Source organism: Eumetopias jubatus, unplaced genomic scaffold, assembly GCF_037043125.1.
Source record: "Eumetopias jubatus isolate StellerSeaLion01/CBP00866 unplaced genomic scaffold, mEumJub1_p1.0 scaffold_5, whole genome shotgun sequence".
NCBI lineage: Eukaryota > Metazoa > Chordata > Mammalia > Carnivora > Otariidae > Eumetopias > Eumetopias jubatus.
The window spans coordinates 28,004,778-28,019,748 of NW_028274811.1; the positions used below are offsets into that span (position 1 = coordinate 28,004,778).

Below are 14,971 nucleotides of genomic sequence, written 5' to 3' on the forward strand. Positions count from 1 at the left end.
AAGCCAAGTTTAACACTGGAAGGATAAGTGCTGATGTTTCCCTTTAAGTTATTACTTGGCAAATTTTGGGGTAAGTGTATGATCTTAGGAAGCTTTTTATACAAATAAGAGTCCACTCACTGGAATTAATGGCCAAAAAGATGCTTACGGGTACTTTTTGGTTGTAGTAAATGTGATGCTTTCATATTCAGCTCTGAGACAAAGTGTAGCTTCTGTAGACATTTACTCCAGTGACTGACTCTTAAATATAAACAGTAGGTATGAGAGTCTCCCCTCTTATTAAATGCTGTTTGGTTACTGCTTCAAAATCTATTTTTATCTTAATCTGTTTTCCTTTCCCTATTTAAAAGTGAAATATTTCAAGTTGATAATTATAAGGGTCACATCTCATTTTGCAGGGAGTCTCTGAGCTCAAAGTCCTAAGTTCAACACACGCATAAAACTCATACCTCATCCACATTCCCATTGGAGAAAATTCTTAGGAATATTCCTCTCCCAATTACTCCTCCGTTTTTTTTCTTCAGCCTTGGAACAGATCCTATTTCTTTGGTTGAGTACTAGATGTAAACCTTCAATTTACAAGGTTATACCATACAAAAAATGTTTACTTTTACACTAGGTAAATTTTATAAGTGTGTGGTATAGCAAGAGGCTAGCACTAAGTCATTTATTTCAGTATGAAGTTGGATTCATTCTAAAGTTTAAATGCATTTGTGATGCACTTTCTGTAACGGTACTTCTGACGTAGAATGCTCTTACGTGCGTGGCACTATTTGAAGCACTTTAACATTTATGATCACATTTCATACAGTAATCCTGTGAGGTAGGTACCATTATATTACAGATGAGGAATCTAGATACAGAGAGATTGAGTGATTTGTTGAAGATCAGCGAGCTAGCAGGTGACAGAGCTGGGATTTGTACCTGGGCAATCTCGTCTTTTAGCCAAGAAGGAGACTATCCCTCAAGAAATAGTAAGGTATTGAGTTCAGTTTTAGAAAACCTGTTAGACTTAAATACATCCCTCTCATTTTTAAAAATACTTGAGTTGATTTAGACTTGGGCACAGACTGGTATCTATCTAGTGAATAAGTTTTCTTGGCCACCATTTTCTACTTCTATTTTTTTTGGTTATAGGAACACCTTCTGGTCTCTGATATAAAGGACTATGACCTTTGACTTATCAATAGACCAAAATTTTTTCCCCTTCATGGAAATATTCTTTTTTTAAAAAAATATTTTATTTATTTGAGAGAGAGAATGAGAGAGAGAGCACATGAGAGGGGGGAGGGTCAGAGGGAGAAGCAGACTCCCTGCCGAGCAGGGAGCCGGATGCGGGACTTGATCCAGGGACTCCAGGATCATGACTTGAGCCAAAGGCAGTCGCTTAACCAACTGAGCCACCCAAGCGCCCTCATGGAAATATTGAGTCAGCACCCCCACACACCCCAGTAAAAGTTCTGTGAATAACTTCTGAAACTGATCTAAAAATTCTTACTCCTGTAGGTAGGTAGAAGGTAGTGGAAAAGAAATCTATTAAAGGTGCCTTATTTAGTAACCGCATTTTGTGCTCCGTAAACAAAGTACCTGTCTACTTGATTTATTTAGTACTCTGAAGAAAGAACCCTAGGGCTCACATAATACAATTCAGAGTTATGTCTGAGGTATTTTGAGCTCTCGGTTCTCCCAAGTTTTAAGAGATAGGGATCAACTTTTTAGGTGTTGGTGGTATTTATTACAATTCCTTTCTATTGCATTTCGTAATGCAGAGTCCCAGAGGAATCTCAGTTATGTGGGGATTATTATGTAAATAGAAAAATCAGTAGTTGCAAAGCTATTAAAGGTAAATGAAATTGTCCATAGGGCAAGGGCCTTGTGCCAAGATGGTAGCTCTGTTACTTCAGTTCCCATCTAGTTAGGAAAAAACAACTGCTGTCAGGAATAAAGATTAGAGTAGTTTTCTTTAGTTATCCAAGTATATGACATAGAGGAAAGAGATTAGAAACAAAGTTTTATTGTTTTTTTTTCTGTCCTTTGAAAAAGAATATACAAATGTGTGTGCCATTCCTCTTTCAGTAATTTCTCCACCTCCCCCCAGCCCCAGCTGTATTGGTTTGAAACAATTTTAATAACGTCTTGAGGTTTTTACATTTCCTATTCATAGCATAGGTTAGGGCTTTTTTTTAAGTTGGGCCAGAAAGACAAATGAGCTGTGCCTTTTCTTTTGCAAACCTTTCTGAGTATATGACTCATCTCAAGCTCAGCAACGTCAGCTCCTTGCTGGTTGAAATCAAGAACCCTAGAAGGAAGGGCTCCAAGCTTCCTCTTTGGCATATGGAGGTTTCAGCCTTGGGTGAAAAGCCTGCATGGACTGACTTTCAGGAACTGCCATTGACTTAAGTGGTAAAGCTTGGCCACCTGATGCTATTATCAGACACTCACAATAAAATGTATGAGAAGACTAGAGAGTATATTCTGCTGACAGCAAATAACCTTTTAGCTGGTTAAAGAGGTCTTTATATGGTGACAGTCTTGGTTTACAAGTATGATGCTTCTGTAGTCTTGGGGGGAGCTTATCTAAACCCCTACCTGGAACACTGGGATCCTTAAAGTCATTGGGTTGGGTACTTGTCTACAGGGGATCAGAGCCTATCTATAAAAGGATCTCCAGCTCCATCAACCTGTACCATTTAGTTGTCATTATTCCTGGAATGCGGAGGGGTTCTGTGGTGTCTCGAAGGCTGCCAAAATGCAAACATTAAGAGCACTTAAGGCAGACCTCTTTATGCTGCTTCCTGTCTGAAGCCCAAGGTGTAAGTTGCCCTTTCCCTTCCCCATTTATAAACAAGGCCTTTTGCCAAGAATAGCACAGCCCACCAACTGAATTGGACCAGCTGCACTCCTGAATAAGAGCATGTCAAAGAGAGGTTTACAGCAATTTGGCCTCTGTATAGTCATTTTACAAAACTGAGTTGGGAGATTTTATGTTACTGTGGTGGTGTGAGTACAAAGACCATAAGGAACTGGAAGCTTCTTGTCTTGATAACATCCTGGGCAGAGCACAGGAAAAGAAATCAGAGATTCTAGTCCATGTCCACTTCAGACAAAGGCTTGGAATCTCACCTCCAAAGAAAAGCTGGATTGTAATCCCTGCTGTGTTTTAGCAGGCTGTAGGTTATAGACCTGTACCTGCACGAGCATGTAAGGCTGTGGTTTCAGGTCGAGACTTACCAGAACAGTTGGAAGGCTGCCTTTAGAATGAAGACGATGTCAATCCCAGGGGTGGACACAAGGGATCTTTTGCAAGCCAACAAGATCAGTGAGAGCTATTACTGGGGTCTGATGATGGTGAGGCTGATGAACCCATCTGTTCAGGGAGAAAGTTCCCTGCCCTGGCTTTTGTTAGCCCTTACACATTGGTTCTTTGATGGGCTGCATATTATTTTGCACTGAGCAGCTTGAGAACAGCACAATCCCCATGGCACCTTTTCAAGACCGAGTCTGACGGATCAGGCTGGAAGAGCAACAATGCAAGTACAGTTCCAAAGACTGGAATGCAAATCCAAATACTAGGAACCTCCTTTCCAGACACCCTCTGGCAGTACATGCACAGGCCTGGGCAGGAGGCCAGTAGGACAGCAGAGGACCTCTAGGGTCCAAGCTCCAAATCCTCTGGAGACACGGATTAGCAGGTTTCTGGTTTTTATAAAAGTAGAATGTAGTCATAAAAAATAATTTGGTAAACACAAAGGTAGAAGGAAGCATGAGTCATTGTCTCACCACCTGAGAAGTTGAAAACAAGTGGTTTAAGGAGAAGCCCAAAAACAAACCAAGCCCAACAGTTTCCAGTCAGCTGGGGTCCACAATTCACACTGAGTGATAAAGTCTCAACAGTTCACACGGTGAGACTCAGGCAAGCCTGCCATGCCAGTGCTAGGGCAAAGGCCATGTTCATGGAGAGAGGAGCGTATCCACAGCCTCCACAAGCCCCAGACCCCAGATGCAGGGGTACAGGAGTTCCAAGGCACCTGGTGTTAGGGGAGGACTGCAGTGGACCTATAAGCTCTGGCCACCTGCTGACCCCCAATCCCCATCCTGGAGGTTTTCTTTTCATTTTTTTTTTTTTGGTTTTATTTTTTTGAGAGAGAATGAGAAAGCACAAGCAAGGGGAGCAGCAGAGGGAGGAGAATCAGGCTCCCCACTGAGCAGGGAGCCTGACACGGGACTCTATCCCAGGACCCTGAGATCATGACCCAAGCCAAAGGCAGACTAAACCGACTGCGCCACCCAGGAACGCCTGGATGTTTTGCTTCTACCTCCCTCTCTGGGACTGCCAGGCATTTGATTAAGGCTGCATCGTTCAGTGCCTGCTGCCATTCATTTTGTCAGCATAGCTACTGAGTACTTAATGGGTGCCAACTCACATGTTTGGCCCTACTCTGCAACTGGAACTGATTTGGTCTGCCCTTCTGCAGCTCTGGGGATGGAGCCTGGTCTTGTGGGGGTCATTGTGGGTGCTCATTTTTCTTTTGTGTAAGTTAGTTGAAACATTTGTTTTCCCAGCTTGGCCTCAAAGGGAGAGTAGGGTAGGAATGAAGCAGGGAGAGCTCACTAAATGCCAGGTACTTAAAGAGAAATTTTTCCACTGAAGCCTCCAATAAAGATCAAAGTAAGAATCATCCCCCACTTTGAAGATCCCTACACTGATGTGAAGTAAATCAGGAGGAAGGAATTACCTACCAGTTCACATCTAGGTCCAGTTAAATATTCTTAATATGAGAAGATATCAAAGAGACAGGAAAATGCAGCCCCAGCAGTGAGATTTTGGTGCTAGGATTCAGAGCAAAGCAAGGGCTTTTAGTCAGCAGGCCCGAACAGTTCAAGGTTGACCTCCTTACTGTTAAATCACCCTTTCACTAAACCAGGGGAAGACCAAGACCTGCTTTAAGATGCCCTAACAGCATGTCTCCCAGGCAAATAGGTTGGAAGACCATAATCAAGGCTATTTTGGGGTCATCTGCCTACTTTTCCTAGGCTGGGAAAGAAGGATGGGACTTGGGCTGGGACCACCTGGGTTATTTCTAAAGAGCCCTCCTTGCCTGAGAGCACTGTCAAGGAAAAAAGTTCTGGTTCACATGTTCATGCCTAGGATATGCTAAGAATTATAGCTCTAATGGGAACTTAATAGTTTCAGTTTTTACTTTTCTTTTTTGATTCCCAGGGGAATCTGTTCAGGTGATGTATTCTTGTTACCCCCACGTCCTCAGCTGGTTCTCTTGTCTGTGGGCAAAGCTTCAGGCCCACCTCCCTCCCTGACAAAAGCACATATGCAAAGGACTCTGCCCCTAATGCTTGGCATTGTGAGAAAAACTAAACCAAAATGAGAAAGGCAACCAACACACTGCCACCCCTAGACCTGAGAGTCCTAACTTGGAAGGAATAGAGTAAACTTCGGGGAAGAAACAGAACCTCATCTGGCTTGCTTTTCACTTAATGAATAAATAGCCTCTTTCACTTGCTTGCTCTTTATTTTAATGAAAAGCAAGCCCAGAGAGATTCTTCTTCCCAAGGAATGTGTGTGTGTGTGTGTGTGTGTGTATAAAACTTTTTATATATAATATGTATATATGTAATATATTTTTTATTTTTTTATATACACACACACATATATATATGTGTGTGTGTGTGTAAATATATATATATATATAATCTCCATGAGGGCAGATTTTTTTTAGTGTGCATTCAGTATTCGTTAAAGGAAGCAATTTCCATGACTACAATCTGTTTAAGTTCTAAAACTCTTGCCTCTTAAGATTTGTGTTTAATCTTACTTCCTACAGAACCAAAAGATGTCTCTTAACTAGTAAAGGATGAGAGCCATGACTAGATGACATGATACCTAGACTACAGTCCTCAGACTCCAGAAGTTGAGTCTCTTTCCAGACAAAAGGGGACCCAGCAGAGACTTTAGGGCTAAGCAGCAGAGAAACACTGAGTTACCTGACATTTAGAATAATAATAAATCTCATTTCAGATGCGACAGTGTGTATTTTCAGTGCCATTTACTACAAATAGCAAAGCCTCAGAGGATGGGCAGTGATAAATGAATCCTCCCAGTGCCCATGGAATAGGTAAGCCCTCAGGTCCACATGGATCCTGGAAAATCCTTGCCTCTGCAATGGTAGAAAATTCATCAGGTGGGCTATAGACTCTAATGAATATTGTAAAAAGCAGTTTTCTGGGTAATATAAAAGGGTATCACGGTTAATTGAGCACCCTAAACTGTACTGTTAGTACTTGCTTCTCACAAGGTCTTGAGACAAGTCTTTAACAGAAAAAATGCTCTCTAGTTGTTATTTGAAGGTAACAATTTACCATGTCCCTTCCTATGATCTCATTTGATCCTTACCCCGTGTTGGACAGCACTGCATATTCCAAGGCCAGTATCTTACAGTGAGCTGCAGTTTCACCATTCAGAGTGGGCCATTCTACCTACACTACAAGGACTGCTGCAATGCAAAAATTTAGATTTCTATGCCACTTTCTATCCCAGAAAAACAAAGGATGAAATTCTAAAATACTGCTTAATTTTATAGATGAGATAGCTACAAAGGTTTTAAAGATGAGAAGAAAAACAGAGACAGCTTAAGCTGAGGAAATGATAAGAAAACCCATTAGAAAATGGTTATCAGAAAATTTGCTTTTGATTAACTAGAGAAGTCTTCAGAAATACAGCGAAGAAGAATGGGGAAGGGGAACATGCAATCAGTGCACAATTTAAGCTTGCTTTATGAAATGGATATGTTCCTGACAGGACGTTATTATTTTAAAAGGGCATTATATCTTACAGAGAAAATAGGATCCGTTATGAGAAACCTGTGAAAGATGCATTTTAGAAGTGAACATCCCCACTCTGATATTTCCCAATTTTAAGCCTCACAAATTAGTAGAGGTAACCAGAATAGAAAGAGGCTAGGCCACATGTGAGGACGAGGCTAAGGCTCACTGAGCACTAGCTTACCCCTGCAACATCTTCGTCTTTGCCACAGCTCTTTGTGCTAGGTATTTCTAGGACTCCATTTCCCAGGTAAGGCTAGGGAGAGAAATGGTTTGCCCAATTATATCAGAGATCTTGACCTCACGTGATCCAGGCTAGTGATTGCTACAGATTAGAGCCAGAAGCCACACAGAGATGTGCCCATCTAAGGTCTGATGCTTGTCCTTAGGCTTGAGCAGTGGGTGAGAGTCATCCCACTTGTCTGTTCCCAGCATCATGCTCCCACAGCCAGCTCTCCTTTTCAGCACTCCTGGTTGTTTTTTTTTAATTACCTGGGTTTACTGGTAGGTTCAGCTAAGACAGGGTCCACTGCCTTATTCACCATTATCCCAAATACCAAGCCCAGTGATGAGTGAATTCTGCTGTGACTGTTATACTGCTGACCCCAAATGAAGTCCCTCTCTCAATATTTATGCCTGGAGGTAAGTTCTTAATGGTGAGTACTAAATAAGAAATAGAGGGCTCCAGGCTGGCTCAGTTGGTAGTGCATGCAACTCTTGATCTCAATATCATAAGTTCGAGCCCTAAGTTGGGTGAAGAGATTACTTAAAAATAAAATCTTAGGGGCGCCTGGGTGGTTCAGTCAGCGAAGCATCTGCCTTCAGCTCAGGTCATGATTCCAGGGTTCTGGGATCAAGTCCCACATCGGGCTCCTCGCTCAGCAGGGAGCCTGCTTCTCCCTCTGCCTGCAGCTCCTCCTGCTTGTGCTCTAACAACAAATAAATGAAATCTTAAAAAAAAAATTTTATGGGGCGCCTGGATGGCTCAGTCGTTAGGCATCTGCCTTTGGCTCAGGTCATGGTCCCAGGGTCCTGGGATCGAGCCCCACATCGGGCTCCCTGCTTCGCGGGAAGCCTGCTTCTCCCTCTCCCACTCCCCCTGTTTGTGTTCCCTCTCTCACTGTCTCTCTCTCTGTCAAATACATAAATAAAATCTTTAAAAAAAAATTTTAAATGAATGAATGAGTGGAAGAGGGGAGGGATAACAGATATATTAACTAAGTGGGGAAAATATGAGAATTTCAGAGCAAAACAGCATTGCATTAAACAAGTATTTCTTCAGGGGCTATGGGCAAAGCAATTTCTTAAGTCTAGAAGACCAAAACCCTCAGGATCCCTGCAGAAAAAGAGAATGTGGGCTTTACTCAGCTGCCTAGACCTTCTAGAAAATCTATAAATCAACTAGGCTGCCTGGATCAAGCTGTGGCATCTGGTGTCCGTTTTAAAATAAGGCCAGATGCCTTTTCATAAGCCGTCTCTTCCTATGAGCTGGTAGGTACCTGAGGCCTATGAATTGATTCTCACTCATCTCTTAAAAAAGATGAGTGTGTGTGGCAGTGGCCATAAAGATGGCATAAACTTCAGAAAGAAATAAGGAGATAATGGCGCCTAGGTGGCTCAGTCGGTGAAATGTATGCCTTCAGCTCGAGTCATGATCTCAGGGTCTTGGGATCGAGCCCTGAGTCGGGCTCCCCGCTCAGCGGGGAGTCTGCTTGTCCCTCTCCCACTGCCCCTCCCCACTTCTCATGCTCTCTTTCTCTCAAATAAATAAAATCTTAAAAAAACAAATAAGGGTTGGTTTGCCTCAGTGCGGGGAGGGGAAAAAACCATAAAACAGAATCAGACTTGAAAATACATTATTGAAAAGTCCAAATTGTAAAATTCACTACCGGCAATTATTACAACAACATAAAAAAAAAAAATAGGCATCTTTAACAAAAAGTTTGACATTCAAAAAGTGAAAATAAAAAAAAGGGCATGATTTATAAATACATAAATATCCATGCACACTTTTACAATGATAGCTACTGGAAGAATGAGACTGTCATGCCAACTGCCTCTTTCCTACATGTTGGAAATACCAGGAATCTTAAGAGAGCTGCTGTGGTCCATGTCACGCTCATCCCAGCCTCCTTCCTAAGCCTGTAGCTGATGTTGAAAATGTGATGAATCTTCTGCCTCAGCTTTGATGCTGGGAAAAAAAAGAAAAGGTTATTTAGCCATGAGTCCAGCAAATCTAATTTATAAATTAAAATACAGCATGAGGGGTGCCTGGGTGGCTCAGTCAATTAAGTTTCTGCCTTCCACTAAAGTCATGGTGCTGAAGTTCCAGGACTGAGTCCCACATCGGGCTCCCAGCTCAGTGGGGGGTCTGCTTATCCCTCTCCCTCTGCCTTTCCCCCCGCTTGTTTCTCTCTCTCGCTCTCTCAAATAAATAAAATCTTTTACAAAATAAAATACAACAGTGATACAATATTTATCTACCTAGATGGAAAGTAGACTCAAATTATTATTTTACTACATACAGAAAATTCAACAAAACATTGAACATACCATCTATTTGGAACCTAGAGCCTAATTTTTTTGTCTTGACACCTGTGATCTATAAATGCTGACAATTTAAAGTGATAACAGAAACACCTGAAATATAACTTTCTTCATGGCATGCTCTTCAGTGAAGGGTTCTAAAAGTAGAATCACACAACACTCTTCTAAATTAAAATCAGTCGAATCCAGGTAGTAATTCACAAGATTTCACATTGACTCAGGATATTTAGGAGATGTGAAGGTTATGTATTTCTGGATTTCACACTATTAGAAACTGTAAATGCATATCTTCAAATAGTGGCGAACTGAAGCAGATATATTCTTCCTGGGTGCTCTCTAGCACCTTTGGTAAATTTAAACTTGGCTTTAGACAACTTTTAAGCTGGGTGCGAAGAAATTTTGGCTGTCACCTTGTATTTGAATGGATTTCCTTAACATTTAGCAGTGCAAGTGAATCAATCTGAGAGTCTTTTTAGTAATCAGAGTTTTCAAGGTATGACCTATTTCCTAGCTAAGCCTGTCACTCCAGTCTTTTTGAGCAATGAAAAAGCAAAATTCCTCAGGAAAAGCAAAATATAACAAGTCTTTCCCCTTTTAGGAGAATGCAGTATCACCAAAGAAACCACCATTACTCCAAAGGAAAATAAAATCCCCTAAGCCATCTTTCAAATTTCCCAAAGAACAGACCAAGACTACGGCAGCCGAGAAGCTGCCAACAGCTCGGGCTGCTTCAAGTATGGTCTTTGACACAAGGTGTTGGCATGTGATTTACTCATCCTGAGCACTGGGCAACAGACTGGCCTGGGGGGTCAGAATCAGCTTTTCTGGCTTTTTCTCTTTCTAGTGGATAAAGGGGAAAAGGTAGCTCCACTCGTCTGACAGGCTGAATTTGTTTTAATACTTCCAAATACTTGCTGCTTTAAAATCACATCTCCTTTCACCACAGGAGTGGCTTTTCCATTACCTTAGCGCTTGCCAAGACTGGACATAATGCACAGAAAAGCACTTCTTCAAAGGCAAGTATGCTTGTTTTCCTACCTTCTCGTTCACATTTCAAATCCAGTCACCTTCTGTACTGCCATTTTCCTTCTTGGATAAAAATGTCCTCAGGAAAAATGGGCCAAGAAATTAAGTTGACAAATTCTTTCTGTGAGCCAATAATGATAGCTTCCTAGCTAATCACTCCTCTTTCTCCTTAAGACAATGGCTTGGAAATATTACCTCTGACAGTGCTAGTAATGACACCTTCCTGAGTGAGCTGCTGCCCTTTGTGAATTACTGCTCGCTAATGGATAAAGCTAGTCTGCCACAAAGGCTGCTAGTAGCTGCCTAGGGATGACTGTTAGATAACTGAGATTGTTTGCTCAGTATATCTGTATTTGAATCCGAAGAAAAATCATACACTGCAACTGTGTGATAAATACCACCTGTCAGAGAACAATGCTCATTTCTTTTCTCAGACCAAAATAATAAGTTGGATACACCACAGAGATGTATCTGTCTCAAAACTGCAGTATATAATTTTTTTAAATCTTACTTTATTTTTAAAAGATTTTATTTATTTATTTGAGAGAGAGAGAGAATGAGCACGGGGAGGGATACAGGGGGAGAGAAAAGCAGACTCCCCACTGAGCAGGGAGCCTGATACGGGGCTCAATCCCAGGACCCTGAGATCATGACTTGAGCCAAAGGCGGATGCTTAACCGACTGAGCCAGCCAGGTGCCCCTTAAATCTTACTCTAAAGAAATTATGTCCTAAGTTACCTTCACTGTCCAGTCTCAAGATGCCAACAATGCCAGGTGATTCATTTCTACTTGCTAGCTAGCTTTAAAACCCACCTAAACTCTAATTTTAGAGCTCAGGATCTATTCTAGGCAGAACTACGACACTTTCAGGTGCATGGCTCAGTATCAAGGGGTTGTTTGTTTTGTTTTTTGGGGGGGTATGTGGCCTAGCAATGTTGCTTAATGTTTGCCAGCCTCTATTACACGCAAAAACTTCAGGCAAGAGACAAAAGAACTGCTGGGAAGTCCCCATGACTCTTTCCAGTGGCTTCCCAGGGTGGCCTTCAATAGAGAAGGAACAGCCTTCAACACCACCCAAGTCTGTCATAGCACACACATCAGAAGATTCCTTCTAAGAATCGAAGTATCTAGAAGTCTTAAGAACTGGCAAAACTCTACATACACTTTAAGGATCCTACTTCTCAGGATAACTGAGTTTCATTTTCAGTGGTATCAATAGTCTAAAACTTGGCTACTAAGAAAACTTAAGTTTTATTTGAAGGAAGCCGAAACACACATAATCCGAAAGTGCTCTAGAAGTAGAGGCTCCCTGCAGGCTTCTTCCAGGTAGCTAGGTGAGTATGACTAGTCTGATGGCAGAGCTGCTTTCAGGGATACCAGGTTTGTGCCTGAGGACTCTTCTCTGGAGGCTGACACTGGGCAATGACAGTGTCAGAAATGAACATCCCAGGGCAGAGGACTCCTATACTGTGGAGGTTCAAGACCCCTTCACAGTATTAACAGATTAGAGAAACACCCTGGCCCAACACACACATGTATTTCTTCACACTGGTCTATGGACATGCTTATCAATTACAAAAGCTCCTTAGTTTCCCTTGGTCTGTGACCCAAACACCATGAAGGGTTCTGATCTCTAATAGTCCATAAGACTATGACTACATATAAGACAGAGAAGTATAGGGGCACCTGGGTGGCTCAGTTGGCTAAGCATCTGCCTTCAGTTCAGGTCATGATCTCAGGGTCCCGGGATCGAGCTCTGCATTGGGCTCCCTGCTTCTCCCTCGCCCTTTGCCCCTCCCTCTTGCTCGTTCTCTCTCTCTAATAAATAAAAATCTTTAAAAAAAAAAAGACAAGTATAACAAAATTGACTTGAAAAAAGTTTTAAGGACGACGAAATACCTCTTGGGAGTAAAAAGCAAGGAAAGAATCTTCCACACGCAGTTAGGAAGTAAAAGCTGATTCTACTCCTGCCTAGGGTGCACTCAGGCAGCCAGCAACTATCTAGCTGCCCCATGACTGAGCCCCAGGAACCACACCACTATGGGACACTGATGAACTGCCCAGAGATTTTTTTTTAAAGTATTACATGAGACAATCCAAAAAGTCACAAACTTCCAATTTCTGACCCCAGATTCAGATTTTAAAAGAGTATTTTTTTTTAGCAAAACTATTTGAAATCAAGTGGGGTGTGCTTTCAGACTGAAGTACTTTATGGGAAGCAGAGGTTTTGATTAGTTCCTTGATACCCACACAGAAGGGAACCTCTTTATATGCCCTGCCTCCCAAAACAAAACCCAACAAGGATGAGGTAAGGGCTTACAATGAAGGGCGCCTGGGTGGCTCGGTCGTTGGGGGTCTGACTTCAGCTCGGGTCATGGTCCCAGGATCCTGGGATCGAGTCCTGAGACTGGCTCCCTGCTAGGCAGGGAGCCTGCTTTTCCCCCTCCCACTCCCCCTGCTTGTGTTCCCTCTCTCGCTCGCTCTGTCAAATAAACAAATTAAAAAAAAAAATCTTAAAAAAAATTTTTTTAATGAAAGGGCTTAGATCCTTGAGAAGTAAACAATAGACTCTAACGCATCAACATAAAAGCAGGGGCCATTAATGCTATACCATTTCAAATGCACTTAGAAATCCTGTTTACCTTTTTCATTAATTCACTCCTGGTAGTAAACTGTGGTAGGTCTTCCACTTCAATCCCATCAGCCATTTCCATCACTTTGTCTAAAAGGTCTTTGTTGTAACTGCACAATAAAAAGAAGTAAGATAAAAACCATGGAGAAATTACTTGTCACTATGGGTTAATGAGAAATTACAAGTAGCCCAACTCAGCATTCTCATGTGATACTACAGGGGAAATGGACACATGCTCAGCAGCAGGTTAGGAAACCGTTCTTCTGGCTTGTAGATTCAGAAGCGACTGTAGGAATGCCAATAGAGCAGGCGTTTCAAGATTTACAAAACAAAAAAGATTTACAAAAATAGAGACACTGTACATATGGCAGTACATATTCGTGGATACAGTATGAGGACCAAAATGTTTTATTTTTTAAATACATGGAATGTTGGTCTAATGTAAATAACATCATTTGTTCATTTTTCCAATTTTCTGACATTTTCCTAGTCTTGGAGCCCATTAGCCAGGATTTCTCAGGGGCACCCAGAAAACAGACGAAAAGCCTTTGGCACTGCTCCTCCAAATCCTGTTCTAACAACCCCAACAAACCAAGTGGCTAAGGGCTGGCGGAAGCATGTGACAAGAGTCAGAGAGCCAAAACGGGCACAGAAACCAGGACTAAGACAAGTCATCTTACTATCCTAGCACAATTTCAAGACACTAAAATAAAAGGATGTGGGACCTTCAAGATTTGACACCTTCTTCACTGAGGGGGTAAAAGGGGTGCCTTTTCGAGCACTTCAACAACAGCCCCTTGAAGTCATCTGTTATTTTCCTAACAGGAAAGGCAGAGAGGCAAAACAGTCCATCAGACTGGGGAGTGGGGAGAAAAAGCCAAAGGCCACAGATCACATCCTGCCATAAATGGTAAAATCCACAATCCTGCCAGAAGACATATGGCCCTCTCTCAGCTCTTTCATATGTAAAATGGGGATCTCAGTTTCTGTGTCTGCACGTTTGCCATGTGGGTGGAAGGAGCCAAGACACAATGTACTCCGCAAAGGCGATGGTTTAAACTAACAGTATTAATACAGATGACAATGGCATTTTAGCGCCCACCATAGATTGAGCTCTTGCTAAATAGCAGCCTGTGCTAGGTGTTTTTTTGTTTTTTTGCTCTTTAATATTGTAGTCATCACAACTCATTTTCCAAATGAGGAAATTGAGGCTCTGAGAGGTTAAACGTCTTTCCAACGAGCTGGCTAGCGTGGGAATCAGCCATAGGCCAGGCCAGTGCGGCGGGAGGTTGGGGGCGGGGTCAGCACTGGGCAGGGGTCGGCCCTAGGGGAGGGCTGCGGGTCTGAAGGCAGGGGATAGGGTCAGCCAGCCCGCAGGGGTCCGCACCTGCAACCCAGGAAGAGGTGGTTGGCCCACACCATGGAGAGGGACAGCAGCTGGTCCAGGCGGCCACCGCCATCGGGCGGGTCGCGGTAGTCGGGCAAGTGGCGCAGAATGAATTCCATGCGAGCCTTCCATTGCTTCTCGCTCTCCGAGTAGGAGCGGAACTGCTCCGCGAAGTCGGCGGCCTGCCGCACCCCCGAAACTAGCTCCTCCACCGCGGCGGCCGCCTCGCCACCCACCATGGCGCCCTCCGCCGCCTAGGGCCGCACCCGCCCGCCGCCTTCCCGACTCGCATCGCGCCACGTCTTGGCGGCTAGAGGGGCCCCTGCGGCGCGCGACTGCTCCGGAGGACCGACCTGGAGCGCCCTCGCCGGGAGCGGCGGCCTCACCCGCTCGGGCCCCTCAGACCTCCACAGCCTGCTGCGCCTGGCATGCGTCTACATGGGGGCCGCTGAGGCCGTTCTCAGTCGACCCCGCGGGGAACCGGTAGGGAAACTGAGGCCCCCAAGCACAAAGACGGAGTGCCCCTCTCCTATTCGGCGGCT

The 14,971-nt window shown here is 43.3% G+C and overlaps 1 protein-coding gene across 1 annotated transcript; it reads right to left on the reverse strand.

Annotated features, from left to right (window-relative positions):
• Window positions 1-1,994: 1,994 nt before the first annotated feature.
• XTBD1 (XRN2 binding domain containing 1) lies at window positions 1,995-14,706 on the reverse strand. Its single transcript, XM_028103706.2, has 3 exons — window positions 14,430-14,706; window positions 13,053-13,152; window positions 1,995-9,028 (listed from the first exon to the last, which is right to left on the reverse strand). Exons 1-3 carry the CDS (start codon window positions 14,666-14,668, stop codon window positions 9,017-9,019), a joined length of 351 nt encoding a protein of 116 aa, XP_027959507.1. The 5' UTR covers window positions 14,669-14,706; the 3' UTR covers window positions 1,995-9,016.
• Between the last annotated feature and the right edge of the window lie 265 nt (window positions 14,707-14,971).

Bases quoted from the DNA above. Each gene is read 5' to 3' on its own strand.
- XTBD1 (XM_028103706.2), bottom strand. From the start codon at position 14,668: ATGGTGGGTGGCGAGGCGGCCGCCGCGGTGGAGGAGCTAGTTTCGGGG. The intron at 13,153-14,429 runs GTGCGGACCCCT...TTTATTGTGCAG, and splicing joins CACCTCTTCCTGGGTTGCAG to TTACAACAAAGACCTTTTAG.